Source organism: Sciurus vulgaris, assembly GCF_902686455.1.
Source record: "Sciurus vulgaris genome assembly, chromosome: 10".
In the NCBI taxonomy this organism is placed as follows: domain Eukaryota; kingdom Metazoa; phylum Chordata; class Mammalia; order Rodentia; family Sciuridae; genus Sciurus; species Sciurus vulgaris.
Window position 1 is genome coordinate 103444159 of NC_136470.1, and position 20925 is coordinate 103465083.

The following is a 20925-nucleotide window of genomic DNA, read 5'->3' on the forward strand; positions in this document are numbered from 1 at the left end:
TAGTGACTTGATCATATGGAGTGTGTGTGTGTGTGTACTCATGTGAGATTTGCATATGTGTGCATGTACAAGCATGTGTAGATTCAATACGAACTTTCCTTCAGTGTTTTTTTTTTTTTTTTTTTTTTTTTTTGGTACTAGGGATGGAACCCAGGGGTGCTTTAGCACTGAGCTACATCCCCAGCCATTTAAATTTTTTATTTGAGACAGGGTCTCGCTAAATTGCTTAGGGTCTTGTTAAGTTGCTCAGACTGGCTTCCAATTTGCTATCCTCCTGCCTAACCTCCCAAGTTGTGGGGCACAATTTGTGTGATGTCTTTTGAACACTTAGGTTAAAACTTCCCAATTTACAGAAAGAAAAGGAGGTACTACTCAGTACTTCCAATAGAGTTGGCTTGCTTTGACATTTTTGAGTCAATAAAATCACAATGAATTATGATCAGGAGCTAGAAACTTTGCTGGATTCTGGGGATTCTGCAGTGAATTAGGCCCCTGTGCTCTCTGCCCTCATCACCTTACAGTCCAGTGGAGTTTTGGTGGAGGTATGCTTTAATAATCTTTCCACTTGGATTCACTTGAATTTGGGGTATGCCAGTTGTATGATCTTTTTGTGCCTTACTAAATATTTACACAAGCTTTGTTGTTGCTGTTTTTATTTTCTTTTGGTTTTGTATGTATATTTAAAATGTATAGAATGCTGTTTCTTGGAAGAATTTTTATTGTGCTTCTTTTCCACCTAGGAGAAACAAAGTCTGCTCAGCTGGTTTTTCTTCCGTCAAGCATTTTCATTTGACCCTTTAAGCTATCTAAACTTTGAAGGAAAATGCAGATATGCCCTACGGTTTGAAATGGTGTAGAGATCCAGAAGGATTAATTTAAAAATTCATAAATCCATTGTACTATGCAAATTAATGACCTGTGACCTTTTTTCCAGGTGACTTGTTTTGACTTAACAATGTCCAAATAAATGTGTTTATGTAGGCGAGTTCAATGCTACCAAAACCTGACGTATTAAGCATCTCCTATGGCTCATAATACGTGCCAGGGATGTGGACCACCCTCTGTTTTCTCATTATGCCAAATAATAGAAACTGGAAATCACTCTAATCCTTTCTTCTGTGTCTGCTGTACCTCTGCAAATATGATAAACTCAATCCAATTAAAAGTCATTACCTCTCCAAGGCTCAGCCACAGTCTACAACACTTTGTTTTACAATCCTCTCGATTATCTGTTTTCATCATGAATAGAGTTTTTAGCCATCCTCCACTTCAGTTTTCTATTAACAAAAATGAAATTTCACTTATGTTTAGAGTTCAGTCTTTGTTTTCTGTATGATTCGCTTGATTCTTGCAATGCAGATTTATATAACTTAATTCTTCCTGGATATTTGCCTTATCTCCCCCACGAGATTGTAAGTCCTTCGAAATCAGCAATTTCACTTTATTCTTCTTTGTGACCCCCCATGGAGATTTGTCTGTAGAAGTCTTGTTGACTGAATGATTAACATTTTGTGGCATAATGTTGAATCTGTGTCGGATCATAGTTGGTAGGACTTAGTGGTAATGAGTGTTGAAAATTTGGATGAAGTCTACATAATACAATAGCAACAAAATCAACAAAAGCAGCAAGAGCTCAAACCTGTAAATTTATTGTGTAATTGTATGCACTCCAGGTATCTCTTGCATTCAATGTATTTTCTGAAGATCACATGCTTTTGATAGAATTGCAGTATTTCCAATTTTTCCTCTTGAGCAGATGTGGTTGATCTAGATTTACATAGGTTCATCCACAATATATTTGAATCATCAAGCATCTGAGATGTTTAGATAACTAAAATGACAATATTCTCAGATTCCACGATGCTATGAAACATGGATGTTTTGCTTTTCCCTTCTTTTGTCTTTCTTTTAAGATGTGGTCTTGCTACATTGACAGGCTGTCCTCAATCTCTCCTGGGATTGGGGGATCTTCCTGCCTCAGTCTCCAGAGTGCTGGGACTACAGGTGTGCACCACTATGCCTAGCTTAAAAATGGGTATTTCAATCAATGATCTTGAGGTTTAAGCAAATATGATGCCAGAAGATTTTATCTTAATTAGCACAGCAATGACATATTAAAGTAAGCAGTTTGTTAAAAAAGATTTATCAGAATAAATTCTTAAAACAATCTTTTTCCCCTCAACATGAAATAAATATAGCTCTCAAATTTTATTTTTCTACTTTGGCTTTTGGTTAGGTTACTTTGGCTATTGTAAGCATGTTTGGATATGACTTGGGTAAAAACCCATCATTTGGTGGGTACTGTGGGATACCAGGAAGCAAGAGGACTAGCATTTCTTTGACAACTTTGCTCTCAACTGATGCCACTGGAGCTGGTCTGGCCCATCTTTCCTCTGAGTACATCACCCTTCTGAGGCCAACCAGAGTTATCTCTGGTCTGTTTGGAACAATTTCCAGTTCCATCTGGAAGGTGGGTGTTGTGTTGTGGGTCAGTTAGAGGCTGGTGGAGTGTCACTGACACTGCAGCAATCCCACCTGAGTCACAGTAGAACTCAGAGTCTTTTTCAGTGAAGTAGATCAAGTGGAAATACATTTTTATTAGTTATGACACTTCTCCATGAAGTTTTCTTTTGACTTATTTTGTAATGGAAAGGTGGGCAATGCTGTTTTAGAAACCTGCTTTATGAATTATTTAGAAGCAGCAGCAAGATTAAATAATCCTTCTTTGATCCTCACATTACTGTGAACTTGGTGAGATTCAGCAATGAAAACAACTGTATTTCCAACAATCATCAGAATGAGAGGTTTATTCTTCAAAAACAGTGTATATAGTAGTCCCTCAATCTCTGTGGAAGATTGCTCCATGTCCTTAAAAAGGTAGCAAAAATCCATAGATGCTCATCTCTTTCATAAAATAGCCAAGTATCTGTGGATAACCTACACATATCCTCCCCTATACTTTAAAGCATCTCTATCTCACTTGTTAAGCCTAATATAATGTAAATGCTATGTAAATAGTTGTTATACAATATTCAGGGAATAATGACAAGAAGAATGAGTGTGGATGTTCAGTACAGAGACATTTTTTTCCCATATTTTTTTCCATCTATGGCTGGTTAAATTTCTGGGTGTGAAACCTGTGGGTCCAAAGGGCCAACTGTACCTGATTTCAGTCAGTCTAAGGCTAGAGGGTCTATGGATTGGCATGCCCAATTGCAGAGTTGCCTATACACAACTATTTCAACAGGCATCTTCTTTCTAATCTCACTCATCTAAGACCTATTTTATTGCCTTATACTGACTACCATCTCTGTCTTCTGTACTCAACTCTGAGCTATTTGAGGGCAGAAATTTTATCTGATTCAGTTCTCTCTCTATCCTCAGCAATTTTCACAGTTCTAGTCACAATGGGATACCAAATAAATATTTTGGAATGGATAAATGGGTAAGTCTGAGTGGTAACATCTTGGGCAAACGCTATGAGCTCTGCACTTTAATCATCTAATTCTCCTTTTAATGTTAGAAAAGGATTTAAATCTGGGCACTTTTGTAGTTTGGCCTCAAAATTTCAATTGGAATGAGCAGTTGAAGCATTCACACAAAACTGGTAATGTCTGGAACATCTGTTTAATCCTTCACTTTTCATAGTGTGGAGCCCACCAAAGATTTTGAAAGTCAAATGTATATTTATTCCACGGAGGAAACTTTATCAACCAGTGCAAAAGTTTACTGGCGCTAGCTAGTGATATAATGGGTAGTTTAAATCCTGCTAACTGCAAATAATTTTTCAACAGTGTTTATGATTGTGGTAGAGTTTAGTGAGGCAGAAGTACAGATAACATAAATATTTCGACAAAAGCCTATTGTACTGGAGCCATAAATAAATTAGACCCAGTTTGTAAATAAATTTAGTTTTTGCCAGCAAACATTTATAATCCTCTCTTGCTGCAAACTATAGTAATTTATATAGAAGAGGTCCTGAATGCCTTTTTTAAAAAAGTCAGTTGTCATTAGGAGGCAGGGCCTGGTGCCCATCAAGTGTCTTAGACTGTGTGACTCAATTAAACATGAAGGACACTGTACAGACCACCTAATGCTACTAGTTATTGTACATGTTGATAATGACAATTTCCAGAGACTATACATAGTTTGGTAGTCTATGAAGTTGTCATATTATATCATTCCCTTAAATACCTAGCTTGTGTTACCACTTAACAATGTTGAAATTACCCCCTCTCAAATCCTAAGTGCTCAAATATACACACATACACAGCACATCTGTTCATATTTTTCCAAAAACATCTTTATCAAAGTGTACAGTGTTTTCTCAAATTAAAAAAAAAGTTCCTTTATGCTTTTCAATGACATTCTCTCCATCCCTATAGTTTTGAATGATTTTATGTTCAATGTGATATGGTATTGGGAAACTCAATATGGGGACCTTTAGAGCTTGGAATGGGGCTGCAAATTGCCCTCCTTGGCAACATCTAAACTTATTTGAACTAAAGATTCTGTATTTGCAATGGGGCAGAGTCCAAACTGAAATTAGTCAAATCAAGGAAAATTTCCCACAGAATTACTCTGAGATCAGAGGTCATTGTTGCTTTTTAGTTAACAAACCTTGTGACAACAAGGGCCATTGCTCAATTTCAAATAAAACCTAATTTTGAGACTCAATCAAAATTTCATTCTTTTGGGCACTCTGTTTTTTATCAAACCAAGACGTATGGTTAGCTTAGTGTTTAATTGCTTGTTCACATTCCTTTTAATCGGCAAGTCATTGCTACGACTCCCTCTTCTGCCAGACAGGCATAATTATTTTCTTTCCTTGATGTGAGACTCCTGGCTATAAGAAAGCTCTTCTGTTTTCCTAGCAGTAGAAAAGTGTCTGTCTGCATCATGTCTACTGTGAGAATGACTCTGAACTTACATCTACCCTGCTTATTCAGTTTTCCTGCACACCATCTACCTTTGTTTTCTGTATGGCAGAAATTAGATCTCAATTTCCTTATCATCATCTTCTAGGGGTATTTTTTAACATTTTCACTTGGTGTTGATTAGAATTCAGTCTCCTTGTTAGAGAATGCATTTCTACATCTCCTTTCTTTAGCCTGTAGTTCCTGAGTTTTGGCCTTTCCTTTGGAGGCAAGAAGGATCTCTGCCAAAAGCCACCAAGCCACACTTAGGTAATTATAATAAACAAGTTGGGGCTCTCATTTCACATGCAGAACTGAATGAAGCAGAGCTGTGGTCAAAGGGATCCCAGTTGCTCCTCCATTAGCAATGGCACATTAATGCTCCCTCATGTCTCTGCCCACCTTTAAACACTTTTTTTTTTTTTTTTTAAGAGGAAGCAAATCAGGTCACTCTAGCATGTAGAGGGGTGCTGCCTTCTTCTGAAACCACCATCAACAACATAAACAAATTAGAGGTAGTAAACCACACATTCTGCCCACACATAAACCACAGTCCTCACCAGAGGGCAGTCTACTTAATGTGAGAATAACAGCCCAGTTTTATAAGCCTCTACTGGGAATAAATTCCAGTCTCACTGGTTAGAGCAAGGTTAGGCAGCCAGAGTACAGTCTCTCCTAGGTTACATGTTGGGAGAAACCCAACCAATTCTCAAAGTGTCTTTCCAGGAAATAACATTTTATAAGCTTCTGGTGCACCAAACTCTGACCATCCTTTGGTTTTCATTATGGAAAACTGGGATTGCATGGGTAGAATGGACCTGGGAATGAACTTGTCCACCATGCTTATTTTATGGATTGGGAAAGCAGGGACTTCAAACAGCTGTGACTCTCAAACTCTTCCTCTTAAGGTTACTCCAGGGTTTATTGACATTGCTAAATCCAGACTTCCATGCCAGGGTTTGTGCCACTCCTGCTTTCCCCCAAGCACAAATGGCAGAGTTTATGATCCTCCATCTTGACCCATATGGAAGTTGTAAAATATTCTCTATACCTTCCTGATGCTGATGCACTTCCTTTCTTGACAATGGTTATTCCTCAACTAATGTGTCCAGCCCTAAACTAATGTGTTCCGTCATCAGTAAATTCCTGCCTGTGATAGTCTTTTCTTAAATACCTGTTTAAACAGTAATTTAGATAAGAGTGTCCCATTTGTGTGCAACAGGAAATGCCTGCCTTCTTTTAGATACGCTGGCAAATAATTACTGTAGATATGACTTTGAATACTGAAAGGCTGTACCCTGGTCATTTCAGACTGCCTGAAGAGTAACCACCCAGTCTGCTGCAACGTAAATATGGGACATTTCTACTTTACTTTAAGTGAATCTGAAGGAAAATCACTTTGGGGATATAAAAGGCTTATGAAAAAAGCCATCAGGTCAGAGGTTGCCAAAAGTCTTTTAAAAATTTGTATTGCTAAAAGAGTGGAGGCACCTGGTTGTAATGTAAAAGAAACACTATCTGATATGTGAAATCTGTTTTACCTGGTTGTTCCAGTGGGTATTGCTGACTGTGGCTCCCTAAGAGCAGAATGAGCCAAACATTAACCAGGTCATGTTTTCCCTTGGAATAGTGCTCACAGAATTTTAATATCTTTATTTTAGCTGTCTTAGATTCTGTAACTAGATACCAAAGAGCTTTACTCATACCTCAACTGTGAATTTTCTAGCAATTTCTTTCCATAACCCTTTGACAAAAATCTTGGTTTCATCTTTGAAGAGAAACTCTTGAAAGTGGCCAAGTTCATTTCATAATAGCTCAGGAGCTACTGGTTTAATTCCCAAACCCTACTTGTTTAGTGAAAGGTTTGTGAAATTCCTAGTACAGTGGAAAAAATTTTTAACCAGATTTAAAAGCCACAGAATGAGCCAGAGTTATGCCACAATACTATGAGAAAAACAAATATTTGCTCATTGATTTAGTCTCTTATTTTCAATTCATCTGGTACTTTTTACCATCTCCCCTGCTACCTTGTCTTACAACCTCTTCCATTCTGGGTCTTTCTGACAAGCTCATAAATGAAATATTTTTAGGAAGCACTGGGGGAAACATGTCCATAAGGAAGAGACAGAATAGCATGGAACAAGGAAGTAGCAAATACTGCAAGTGCAAGGAAGCTTAGAAGGTCATCAAAAGCAATTCCGTGTGCCAAGTTATGTTGATAGATTATTTTACAAACATAATTGTCTCCAGAGACATGGATTCTACAAATTGAGTCCAGAGTCTAATCACACCACTGAAGTCTTTTCTTTTTGCCCCTCTCTGGAGGATGGACATATTGAAGATTATATCCATCAGTGTCTCCCCTTTATATTAGATATCTCTATTTTGTAAGTCTGTGCCTCTGGATCCTGACCACAGTCCTTCATAGCTTGCTTAAGTCACTTTTCCGGAAATTCATTTTCCTCACTTTTACTAGTTTCCTTTCTTCGTTTCCTTGGGATCTTAAATTTCATTATCTTGGGGCCATTCTCACAGAATATTTTGCTGGTCCCCTTCTTTGTTCCGTTTGTGCATCTGGCATTACTTGGACTCCACCCTTTTCCCCAAGCCCAGCATGAGTTTATTGGTTCTGCTGCTGGTGCAGAAGAGCTGGCTGCTGAAGTCCTCTGCTTTCTCACAAGCATGCCTCTGTCACCACTCTGGAATTGTTCTAAGCGGGGAAGAAGAGCATGTCCAGTTTTAATTTTGGAAGGAAATTGGTGTCTTCCCCCTTCCTCCCCTGCCCACTCTTGAGCAGGCATCTACTCAAGGACTCTGCTTATGCGCTCGGGTCCTACCAGGAGGTCCCTGGTGGGGCTCTGAGGTTTGGCTGAGCCTCCTCTCTTCCTAGAGCTGGGCACACACACATCCTCCACTCTCAGCCACGTGTAATCCTTCCTGTCTGCTTGCAAGTTGGGCACAAAGTACTGGCGCTTGGGCCCACCCTCTTCTTTAGTAGCAATTAACCTTTACTACAGAGCTTCCTTTGAAGTTTGCTCGTGTTTTTATTACAAAACTGCAATGAGGAACATAATGGGGGGAAATGTCTAAATTTCTGAGTTACCTAATCTGTTCAATTCCCTAGCTGGGCTCCTCTTGGCAGTTGTTTCATGTAGTTATGATCTCAACCAGTCTGCCTGAGATCTCAAATCATGTTTCTGTCTGAGCCTATTTTTAAGATTAGGGAGCTATTAAACACCACACACACACACACACACACACACACACACTCTGCAAATGCATATGAATGTGTGTATTATGTGTACACTTGTGTATAATTGAGTGCAACTGATTTCTTGTTTAGTGACTACAAAAATCAGTCTTTATAGTTAAACCAGATATGCATGCTTTCAATATTAATATTAAACTAGTTGCTGAATATTTTCTATCAATGAACTAACATGCAAAATAGAAAGAATAATTATTATGTTATTATCACTAATGATAATGCTGAGTAATAAGCATTATTATGAGTATTAAATGCTATTAATGGTGAAACTCAGGATTTTGAATGGCATCTGCCCAGAAGATTTGCAGTTAAACTAAGCAAAGAGGCCAAAAGAAACAAATGGTGAGTTATATAAAACCCACAAAAAGAGAAGGCATTTTAGGCCAGCCTTGCAAATAAGAATCAAAGAATTACGAGTGGAATGGCATTTTTTTTTTCTAGCCTGCCGTTCACAGGAGCTCAAATAAATGAAATCATTTTTCTCTGCTTTTCACTCAGCAGTAAATCATTGGTAATCCAAGGTTGGTAGAAAAGCAACTATGAAACTCAAAGAAAATACAAGAAGAATACCTCCCTCCCAGATTGGATAAGGACTTTCTAAGAAAAGTGTAAAAATCGTAAAGGGAAAGTAGACTTAGTTCCATAAAAGTTAAAAAAAAAAAAATTCCATTAAAGTACCAAATGTCAAATTATCTACTGGGAAAATTAAAAACTATCAAAAATATAATTTGTTTATCATTAGTAAACTAGATCCAAAGCCCAATTAAAATGGACAAAACAATGAACAATTTGCAAAGGAAGAAATATAAGTAACAAATGAAATATTTAGTCTCAGTTATCACTGAGATGTGAATTAAAGCAAAATTGATATTTAATTTCCCTTATTGTCTTGATAACAAAAAATAAAGACATAATTGTCAGTAAGGTTGGTAGGAGTGTTAATTGATACATGCTTTTGGAAAAGCAATCTGTCATTACTCACTAGGTTTTTTTTTTAAATAGGAATCTAATCTAGGAAATTAAAATGGATGGATATAAATATTTATATTAAAGAATGTTTATATCTATTATCTCTGATATCAGAAAATTAGAAGTAATGTAAATAATATGCAAATAGTTCACTTATTGTGGATTTGTATCATGGAATATTATGCAGCAATTTAATGTATTTTAGGGAATAGTAAACAAAAAAATCATGAAAGTGTTCATAATCAACTATAAAGTAAAAACCCTGAAAAGCAAATTAGTCCTTGGTAAGGCCGTAATTTTGATAAAAGAAACTTTGAAATACATCTCCAAAGAAAACAAAAACAAATGACTTTAAAGGAAAGGGGAGGAACAGATTTGGACAGCAGGTTCGTCTTGACTACCTGTGAGTATGCTGTGTAGCATCCTTGAGTATCAATTCCATATTTGCAAAATGGAAAATTATTCTCATCATTTTCTCACTAGATTATTATCTCAGAATGAGAAAATATAGATACAGCTATGGAAGTTATAATTATTGGTATTATTTCTGAAATTTCCCTTTTGCAGACTCTGATATGTTTTCAGAATGAAACATCCCAAGTGGAAATCTGTGTTAATTATTCAGTCATGGAAATAAATATAATCTAATGGAAGTGTGGGCTCTTGCTTGGTCTCTAGAGACATCAGAACACTTAACATTCGAATTGAAGACTTTGATTTCCAAGAGCATTTCCCAAGCCATTTACCTCACATCCAACAATAAGCTCGTCATTCTGTCCCCACTCAGTTAATGACATGCCTAAAGGATGCACGAAACCAGTTACAGTGGCAGGCAGCTCAGCTCCAAGAAGTTACAAGGGTTATTTATCTTTATGAGACCACTGATGTATAGAGCACTTCTTACCTAATACTTACCTACTGTAAATGTGCCCAATCTGTCAGCATGATATCTGAGAAATGCTTTAATTAACCATAGTTATAGCCAAGGGAAAGGATCCACCAGCTTTTTCCCCCAATAACAGAGATTTAATGGAGATATGATAATTGAGGTAGTTTGTCATTTAGATGAAATATTTTAGCAGCTTTTTGGATAGTTCTTGAGTCATGTACATAGAGGCATTAGTTTATTTTGTTTTATGCAAAATATTCATTGTGGTGTGATAAACTGCATTTGCTATTGAAAATTTTGTAATGCTAGATTATTATATTGAAATATGGTTGTATGTTTTGATAGGTAAAGCTTGGAAGTTTTATATTTCCATTTTTGTTACCACAGCCCTTTTTATATTTAGCTCAGATGATACTAGATTAAGGGTGGCTTGAAAACAGATTGCCTGGGCTGGCATATACATAAAATGCTTGCATATGGAAGAATGGGACTGTGGCTCTTTTTCCTGGATTTGCTTGACCTGTGTAAGTGATTCATTAGGTTTAATTGGAATATTTTTGTCACTGTAACCAGAATTGCATTCAGTTTTTAAATTCGAATTCTTTCATGGGTACACATGTGATTTTGTCCCCACTGGAAGTGAAATTTAAATGAATCATTAGATTACACGTTGGGAGAGTTCATGGGTAACAGAGAGGTCACAGGGTGAGTTTGCCAGTGGGAAGACACAGACAGATACCTTTGTCTCTACCTTTTTCTAAGATTTGAGATCACGTTGCTGGAACTCACAGAACAAGTGATTTAACTCATTGAGAAAATAGGTGAAATTTTACTGACCCTTAATAGATAATTAATGAAAGAATATCATTCTACTTATTCAAGTGCTTTTTTGTTTTCTACTGCTTAGATGGGAAAAAATAAATTATAAATTACATGGTATCTTCCAATTTGTAGCACTTATTGAAAAAACCAATATCTTCCCAGTGGCAAATATATCCTTTTAAGAATTCATAATGTAACTTTGTATTCCTAGTACATGTATGTTGCAAGTATAGAGAGGTTTTTTACTTTTTTGAAATTTTATTTAATAATATTTTTGAGACAAGGTTTTATTATGTTGCCCAGGCTGGTCTTGAACTCCATGGCTCATGTGATCCTCCTGCCTCAGCCTCCTGAGTATCTGGGACAACAGGCACATGCCACTATGTAGATTAGAGATATGTTTTCATGTGTTTTTAGCTGTACCAAGACTGGCAGTTAACTTTTGAATATTAGGTTGAAATGCAAAATCTCCCTGAAGGATAAAATTAAACGAGCTTTATCAAGTGTATTTGACCTGGAAGTGAATTTCTCTGATAATATTTCTTTGGGGCACTGTTTAAAATAGTTCATTTTGATGCTGGGTTTGGAGAAAAGTTTTTAATCTGCTGAATTCTATTTCTGTGCTTTAAAGGTGCTCTTCAGGATCAAAATAGTTTCCTATATTTGGCAGAAAAATATTGATTTGATGTAATAGTCCAATAAAATTATATGTTAGGTTAATTATCTATTTAACAAGTATTCATTAAACACCTATATGCAGATCACTTGGAGAATTCCAAAGAAGTGAGAATTCCTAAGAAGTGAGAATTCTAACACCTCTTTTTAAGGGCTATTTCCTAGTTGGGAATAAAACAACCATACACATTAAACCCTAAGCAGCAATGCATTCAATTTGATTGCCAAACTGATGGTTGAAATTATGTAAGAATTCAAGAAAAGGGGATATTCATGTTAAATGGGATAAGGAGGGGACAAGTTAGAACTTGACCTAGGGGAAAGGTTAGGAGCTGGTTGGGCAGAGGAGCAGAGATAGGATAGCTAGGCAGGAAGAATTGAAGAAAAAATCATTACAGAGTTTATAAGAGAAGGATCAGCTTATTGTGTCCCAGGAGCTCCTGTGGAAGAGTGTTGAGGATCAGGAAGAAAGGGAGAGTAGGTTAAAAATGAAATAGATTTTTTTTCCAAGTCAAAAAGTTTATACTTTACCTGCAGACACTGGGAATTATTGGAGTCTGTTGAACAGGAAAATAGATTTTCCAGAAAGATAAATCAGCAGCACTATACAGGCTCCATGTTGAGGGACAGTGGGAAGAGGCTGATTTTCTGGAAGTCCCTCTAGAGGATCATTAGAAAGTTCAGGCCTGAAAATATAGATAGAAAGAACTGGTCGGAGGTGAAAATCTTGCAGGAAATGTTTGGCATTTCAAGTCTGAATAGACTTTAAGATAAAGGAGAGAAAATGTTCGTGTTATTTTAAAGCCCCAAACATTGAGAATTAGGGGAAAGACAGTATTCTTAATGGAAATGGGGAAATGGGCAAGAGAAGTGATGTGAGGGCAGATATAATGTTCAAGATTTGGACATATGCTCAACTTCAAAGATAATGAGTTTACACATTGAGGACCTATTTACCAAAAGTTGGCAACTTGGAGTTCTGTCACATGTTTGATTTTTTGGCATTATTTTAATGTTAATACCAAAACACCAGCTCATTAGAAGATCCTTTTGCATAAATATCATTTTATACTTGATAAATCTTGTAGAGGCAGGAGTCAGTATTTGATGGACAATTGTTAAAGAGTGTTGTAGTTACCTTCTGTAATCAATTAGCAAAGAAATTAGGACTAAGACTCATGTCTTCTACCCTCCACCACAGTAAACTCTCTTGGGAGACCTTAATAATTCATGGAACTGTAGGGTTGGTAGAACATTAAGGCCAACTGTCTAGTCACCAACCTGAAGCTGAAATTCCTTCATATTGTCCCTAACTTATGGTTATCTGCTATATAAGAACCCCTGGGATTTGAACAGAAGGCACTCATCTCACCTTTGGATGGCTCCAGTTGAAATCTGTCTCCTTATAATTTTGAGCCATTTTTTCTCAGTTCTTTCCTGCAAGTTCTAGCATCAAACCAATCAGGTATGACTTTTAGCCCATAATCCTAGTAGAAAAGAAACACATACTCATTTAAGACAACTGAAATCCCCCTCAATGGCAGAAGAGCCAAGCTCAGTCATAATTGTTTCCATCACCCCACCCTCCAACCCCAAGATTCATAATAGCCCTGAGGTCTCACATGGAGCACATCCATTTACTTCAGGCGTACACTGTGCTGCTTTGGGAAGTCCTGGGAGTCTTGGTGTGCAGTGCCAGCTCCTATTCGTTCTACCCTGCTGTCCCCTCCAAGGTCTTACCACCTCCCCAGGAGACATTGCTCCACACAGAAGCCTCTGATTGCTATCACTTCTAAGTCTGGAGGAATTTTTCTTCTCTTTTTGGTGCATCCCAAGTCACCCCTCCTTTCCTTCCTAACTCTAGAAAATGCACTTAATTTCTTTAAAGATTTTAGCTTTTGCAAATGTCCAGAGAAATCACTAGCATTGAGTAACTTTGGCTTTCTGCTCAGCACAAGTTACTGAGGCAAGGAAATACCAAGGGCTTGGTGACATGTTTGAAATGAGAAAGGAAAAAATAGGGAAAGGACAAAGACTAAAATTCCAAAAAATAGTCTCCTACCCAAATTGAAGCCTTGTGTGCCTGGAAGCCTTTGGAACCTTTGACATTTGTTCCAAGATACCATGGATTGATAAAACGTTCTGCTAAACCCTATGTTCCTGTCAGCTCCCAACTTGGGATGATTTTGGGGTAAACACATTTACTTCTGATCTCTACTTTATTCAGACTGAAAATTAAGCTACTGATTATTTCCCAGGTGGATAATGGAGGGAGCTGGTCCATGTGAGTATCAGCAGTTGAGGATTAGTTGAACTGATTTATGAATTTACCACAGATAAACCCAACAGACCATAATCCCTATTGCCTCCACCCCCTGTGAACAATAGAGATTTCTGAGGAAGGCATATTTTGCTAATGGTCTTCCCTATTTAGTCTTTGCAGAAGAATAACATAATAATGGGTCTACCCTGGTGGAATTTTGTCTCTCTCTCTCTATCAGTAGAAATTCATGAAGCTCTTATTTATTCACAGGTAATGAGTGTGTATATGGCAACTACCCTGAAATACCTTTGGAAGAAATGCCAGATGCAGACGGAGTAGCCAGCACTCCCTCCCTCAATATTCAAGAGCCATGCTCTCCAGCCACATCCAGCGAAGCGTTTACCCCGAAGGAGGGCTCTCCTTACAAAGCCCCCATCTACATCCCTGATGACATCCCCATTCCTGCTGAGTTTGAACTGCGAGAGTCAAATATGCCTGGAGCAGGACTAGGAATATGGACCAAAAGGAAGATAGAAGTGGGTGAAAAGTTTGGGCCTTATGTGGGAGAACAGAGGTCAAACCTGAAAGACCCCAGTTATGGATGGGAGGTAAGAACATATTTTGAGTTTATGTATATATATATACATATATATATATTTCAGATATGTAAAAAAGAAAAATATATAAATTATTTAAGTGTGCTTGAAGTAAGCGAGTTCTATTTTTTGCAATATGTTTTCAAATAGGCCTTTAAGAATAAACTCCTTTACAAGCTCACTTCTTTTTTTTTTTTTTTAATTTTTTTTTTTTTTTTTTACAGACTGCATTTTGATTCATGGTACACAAATGGGGTACATCTTTTTGTTTCTATGGTTGTGCAAGATGTAGATTCATGCCATTTGTGTAATCATATAAGCTCACTTCTTGAGAGAAATAATGTATTACTTAAAGGTATAGCATCATAAGAGGGAACACTAATGAATACCTCAAAATGTGTATGTGTGTGTGTGTGTTTGTATATTTATATTTATACACAAATACACATTTCCCATTTATTTTTGGAACTCAAAAAACCAATAAAATAAAATATGGTTTTATAGTTGACACTTTGAAAGCAGATGTGGCCATCTTAAATAGTACATGGCATTAGCAAAAGTCATAATCATATGCCATTTTTATTGTATTTTTATCTTTCTGTGGGAGGAGAAGGCTGGGAAGATTATTTTCTGTTTTGTAGCTATATGTTAAACTTGGTTTTCTTCCATCCTGCATTTTCATGTTGCTCTATGTCCTTCTAATACACTTCATCTCTTTTTGATAACTGTGATTTGATTCTACATGCTTCTAGAATGGGTATTGTGTTGTGTACTCAGTACTAAAATCTGTGATGATTCTTCATATTCAAACTTATTGAATGAATAATTCAAGCATAAAATGGTTCTGAAAATGAGTTGCTGGTTTCAGCAGTACTTCTCATAGAACCCAAGAGGCAATATCTAAGAATTAGAAGTTATGGTCTGGTTATAAAAATCTAAATTAGTTTTATTTCAATAAGGAGATGTTGTTACTCTTTTGCATTTATAATATTTGAACAGGTTTGTGCAGTTTTGGTGTGTGTTTGTATAGTTCTATTTATATATACACAAAAGTAAATGGAAACTGTGTTCATGTGTGTTTGTATATTTATATTTATACACACATACTTCCCATTTATTTTTGTAACTTGAGAACTTTTGTATTTAAATCCCAGTATCATCATTTCTGGAAAATCTTGTCTACCGCTGAAAACTTGTAGGCAATTTCTGCATGGGTAAAAAAGTGTTTTTGGAGATGTGATTGACCTTTGGTTTCATAGTAATTCAGGCAGACAGAAATCGGATAAACTAGATTTATTTTGATATGTTCTCTTAATATTTATGATCATTAATAGAATATCTGGTTAGCTTCTAAATAGAAATAAATATGCAGTGCCTTCAGGACTTAATTCCAACTTTTTCTTCCCTTGCTTTATATTCATCCTCTCATGAAATCTGTTCAAAATGCCATAATAAAAACAATTCTCATCCAAATTCTGAGATGCCCAAAGTTAAGATCAGGATTTGATATGATTGCAAATGAGAAATGCTTCCTTAGTCTTGTTTTCGGCCACAGTCACAGCCCCAGCTAAGTTGTGGTTTAGCTACACTACCTTCAGACACGTATATTGATGAGAGATTTTTTAAAAACCACTGTAGCTTAACTGATATGTGAGTTGAATGCGTTTTAAACCAAATGCGTATGAACTTTACGTCATTATTGCTCACCTTAAAATAATGGCTATAAACATTCTAATAATAAGTAACCCATTAAACTTTTATTACAAAATCTCCAGAGTTAAACAACAAGTGCAGCCCTGGTCAAGATTATCCAGACGGCTTGGAATAAACCAAGGCTTAATAATGAAATCATTTTGCAATTACAGGATTGGTAAATGCAGGACTGTGCCTCTTTAAGCATAATACCTATGGATTGGGAGATGAACCTGGGGAAAATTCTGCATTTAGAGGAAATTTAAAAATAATAATTATTTTTTCCTCCTCGGAGTAAAATGTCTTCAACATATACACACATAAATATTTACCTTGAGAAATATAAAATGATTTCTTCCATTATGTTAAAACTGAGTTGTTTCTATTGCTTGGAATTCAAGCAATTTGTGAAATGGTCTGTGACATTTTCACTAAAGATGGTGCATTCTATCACAGTCACAAATTCAGCTGGTGGCCAACTTGGTAGTGGTCTCCCCGTTTTTATTGGGTACCCTCACTTTTGAGAGTGTGGCCTGTCTGCTATGGAGGTGTAAGGAACAAAAGCAGGAAGTTTTGTGATTTTGGCGAATGATATCCAGGCAGGGAGAGTGGAGTTCTTGATTCTATTTGGTCTTTTTTTAATCTCACCCTAGTTAATACAAAATCCAATCATGGTCAGCAAAGGCACTTTCACAGAACATCTCACCCGCTCCTTGGTGCCCATTTGTAATTGTCCTCATGTCGCATCTGCCTCTCACTTCCACCTATCTCTGTGGTTAGACAGAGATTTGTGATTTTAACTAATAAGACCTTTCTTTTGGATGCTACTTTATTTCTTTCAAATGATGGCTTGAAGGAAGCAAGAACCCTCTTAGGCACCTTCAAAAATAAACAAAAATAGAGGAAGTCTGATTCAGCAAACAATTATGGAATAAATCATTGCTATTGCCAGTCCTATCCTGGCTCTTTTCTGTCTTCACAGCTCCTCTTCTTGTGCATTTCTTGTTTTTACAAATTGGTTAACATCTATCTAGTTATCCAAGACAAAAAAAAAAAATGTGTCATCTTGACTCTGTCCCACACCAACGATGTCTAATATATAGTCCTCATATTCTATCAAGCCCCCTTCAGTTCACACAGGTCTCCCTGCCAGGGAGTCCCTCGTTCTGTCCATCCTTAGAAAGCTTCTACTCATTCTTCAAGTTTGCTTCTTCTCTGACACCATCCATGACCTTTCTAATTAGTACTCCCTAAATTTTGCCCCACCTGGAAAGGTGAATCCATTTACTAAAGAACTTAAAATATTGTGTAGTATCAAGATTATTTGCCTAAATTCCCTTATAGGGTAAGATTTCCTAGAGGGCTTGCAAGGCGACATTTCTCTAGTGCAATGTCTTGATTGTCTTTGATAAAATTTTGATGGTACTACCCAATACCTGACACATTTCAGAAAAATAAGTAGATTGTATTTGTTTGCTCAAATTACCATAACACAATACCATAGACTGGGTGGAATTAAACAACAAAAATGTATTTTCTAACAATTCTGGAGGCTAGAAGTCCATGATTGAAGTTCTGATTGATTTAGTTTTTAGTAAGGGCTCTCCTGACTTGGAGACAGCCACTGCTTTGCATCCTTGCCATGTCCTCATTTGACCTTTCCTGGGTGTGAGTATGGGGAGGGAGACAGACATACATACAGACAGACACAGGTGTGCGTACACACATACACACACATGTGCAAACACAGAGCACAATCTGTTATCTCTTTTTGTGAGGACATTAGTCCTATTGGATTGAGGCCCCACCCTTATGACCTCATTTAAATTTAACAACCTTAGTTAGTTCTATCTTCTAATACAATCACTTTGGGGGTTGGAGCTTTATCACATAGATTTTTGGGAGGACAAAAATATTCAGTCCATAAAATAGACAGTCAACAAATAATTGTTCAGTGAAGAAAGTGAATGAATGGATCTATGAAAGAAAGAATGAATATAAGAATATCTGACTTTGAAAGAGGTGGAAAGGAGTAGGGACAGAAGTAGGTCCCTGGAGAACTATAGAATCTGGAATTTAGAGATGAGGAATCAAGATTCACCTCTGCTACTAATTGTGATTGTAAGTTGCTCCGAAGGCATTGGTTCCTGCTTTTTTATTTGATTGATATATCAATAATAATTGCCTCACACCATTAATTGTTAAACAATTAAAATTAAGTAAAGAAATATGGCAGTCTCTTGAAAGAAAGTGTTAAAAAGAGGAAGATCAAAGGTAACATTAGAACCAGAGGCCATACTTTTAAACATTATTTAAATAATTTTTTAAAAAGTTGAGTCTATATTCAAAATAATGTACATTGGAATATTCTTTAGGCATGTTAGAGAAATAGGATGTTTTTGAAAATAGCATTTAGAAACTAAAATATACATTTAGGTAAAATAAGCCATAGATGTCAGAAATGGCATTTTATGATTTTCTTTAAACCAGTATTGGTTTAAGAAAAAGGAACTTTTAATATAATACTAGAGTTTGATACTGATTGCCACCTTCAACAACTTAGGGTGTGCATGGTTGTGTCTAGGACCTGAAAAGAATAAGGGATAGAACTCTTCTTCTGAGGTTCTGAGCTTTAGAGTAACTGATTAAGTGGAAAGTATGTTTTAAAAGTTTTGTTGTTTCAAGATGAGGTTTTCTTCCGTGACCTTCTAAAGATGACCCTATGTGATAACATGGGAGCCGCATAACAGAGTAGTGGGAAGCAGACTCTTGGAGGGAGACTTTCCAGGTCCGGATCCTTCTCCAGGCTCTGTGTGCTAGTTGAGAGGTTTGAAAAAAGTTCCTTAATTCTTTGCTCCTCAGTTTATTTTTATGTAACATGTGGATAATATTTATGCCTATTCAATTAAGGTTGTTGTGAGGATAAAATTGAATGTTGGTGTTGGGTTTAGCAGAGAGCTGGTAGAAACCCACAATAAGTGGCAAGAACAAGTACAGTAACTTGACAAAAATACAGATCTAGCACAGGGTCATTAGAACAGAGGCAAATTATTATATTTTACTGATTGGTTTTTATAAACTATTCCTCTTCCCTCTGCCTCTTGTTTCCTGGAAGTTCAGTTATCTCTGGGATGGTCAAATTATGTGACTCTGGGTTTATTTGAAGAGGAAGCACTGTTTCCTATTTAACAAGGGAAAAAAGGATTTGGGAAAGATTCATAAATTTGTTTTTAAGCCAAAACATAATTTGGGTGGCAAAATTTTTAGTAGTCTGAGATAGGTCATTGGAAAAACAGTGTAAAGTTTTGCTTCTTTGAAATATTTTCATTTAACCCATTTTTGCCTATCTCTTTGGCCATCACAAAACCCTATAAGTGTATATATGTCAGTAGGTGATGTACCTACTGTGTGCCAAATTATTTTTTGTGTTCATCTCACCCAGAATTGCTCCACACTAGTATGATCAGTTAAAATATCAGGTATGAATTTAGCTTTTCTTTTTCTCTTCTCAAACACACATATATATATGTATGTATATATATATATATACATATATATACATATATATATATATTCCTACATAGAAAAATAATGACTCAAGTGAACAGTAAATTTCTCTTCTGTTCTGTTAAACAGATGGGAAGGAATAGTGGAAAGAGATTATACCAGAGTCAGAAATTCATTAAATAATTTTGATGCAGTGCTTTGAAAATACATTATGTTCTAGCAATGTAATCCTGGCATACAGAATTACAATGAAGGTGTGCTTCCCTATATCATTAAAAAAATTAGTTCTCATGCTTGTAAGTTTGATTTTGGGGTCTGCAGTGATGTCTTAGGTATTGAAACATGCAATATTTATGTTAACTGAAACATGAATATCCATTAAGACCACTAACAACAATATTGAACTTTCAAGATGCCCAACAGATGATGGCAGAAATCAGGGAACTGACAATCAAATAAGTTTGATAATGAAAAAAATGGAATAAATTGGGATTTTAGAGAACTATACCAGTACCTTTTATTTTTATATTTTTAGTTTTATTGAGACAAAATTAGAAAATAAAAATTCTGTATAGTCAAGTGTTGCAAAGTTTTGATGTGTGCGTGCATATAATAAAATGATTACCACGATCAAGTAATGAAGATATCACCTCATGTAGTTACCTTCTTTTGTGTATGACAAAAATATTTCTGATATACTTTCTTATCAAATTTCAAGTATACAACACATTATTAACCATAGTCAGAATGTTGTGTAAGTCTCTAGAATTTATTCATCTTATAACTGCAAGTTTGTACCCTTTGACCAAGATATCCCTGTCTCCCACATCCTAGTTCTTGGTGTAACCACCCTTTTACTCTCTGTTTTTATGAGTTTGTCATTTTTAGATTCCATGTACAAGTGAGATCATGCAGTATTGTTTCTGTGCTTGGCTTACTTCACTTAGTACGCTGTTCTCCATTTTCATCCATGTTGTTGAAATGACAGAGTTCCTTCTTTTTTCAGCCTGGATAGTGTTCCTTTGCATATTTGTATACCACAATTTTTTATCCATTCACCTGTCCACAGACACTTAAGATGATTCCATATCTTGGATATTGTGACTAGCACTTCAGTGCCATGAGAGTACAGGTATTTCTTCCAGATGGTGATTTCATTTCCTACCCAGAAGTGGGATTTCTGGTTCATATGGTTGTTTTATTTTTAATTTTTTGAGGAATCTCCATATGGTTTTCCATAATGTTTGTACTAATGTATAACAATGTATAAGTATTTTGCTTTTTCTGTATATCCTCACTGACACTTGCTATCTTTTGACCTTTCAATG

At 36.3% G+C, this 20925-nt stretch overlaps 1 protein-coding gene across 10 annotated transcripts in view; it reads left to right on the top strand.

Annotated features, from left to right (window-relative positions):
• MECOM (MDS1 and EVI1 complex locus) overlaps positions 1-20925 on the top strand; it is a 532746-nt gene that overhangs the window by 246604 nt on the left and 265217 nt on the right. For all 10 annotated transcript variants that reach the window (XM_079155769.1, XM_079155757.1, XM_079155766.1 and 7 more), the window contains exon 2: positions 14073-14410. In XM_079155769.1, coding sequence (XP_079011895.1) covers positions 14073-14410 — 338 coding nt within the window. The remainder of the gene's footprint in view (positions 1-14072; positions 14411-20925) is intronic.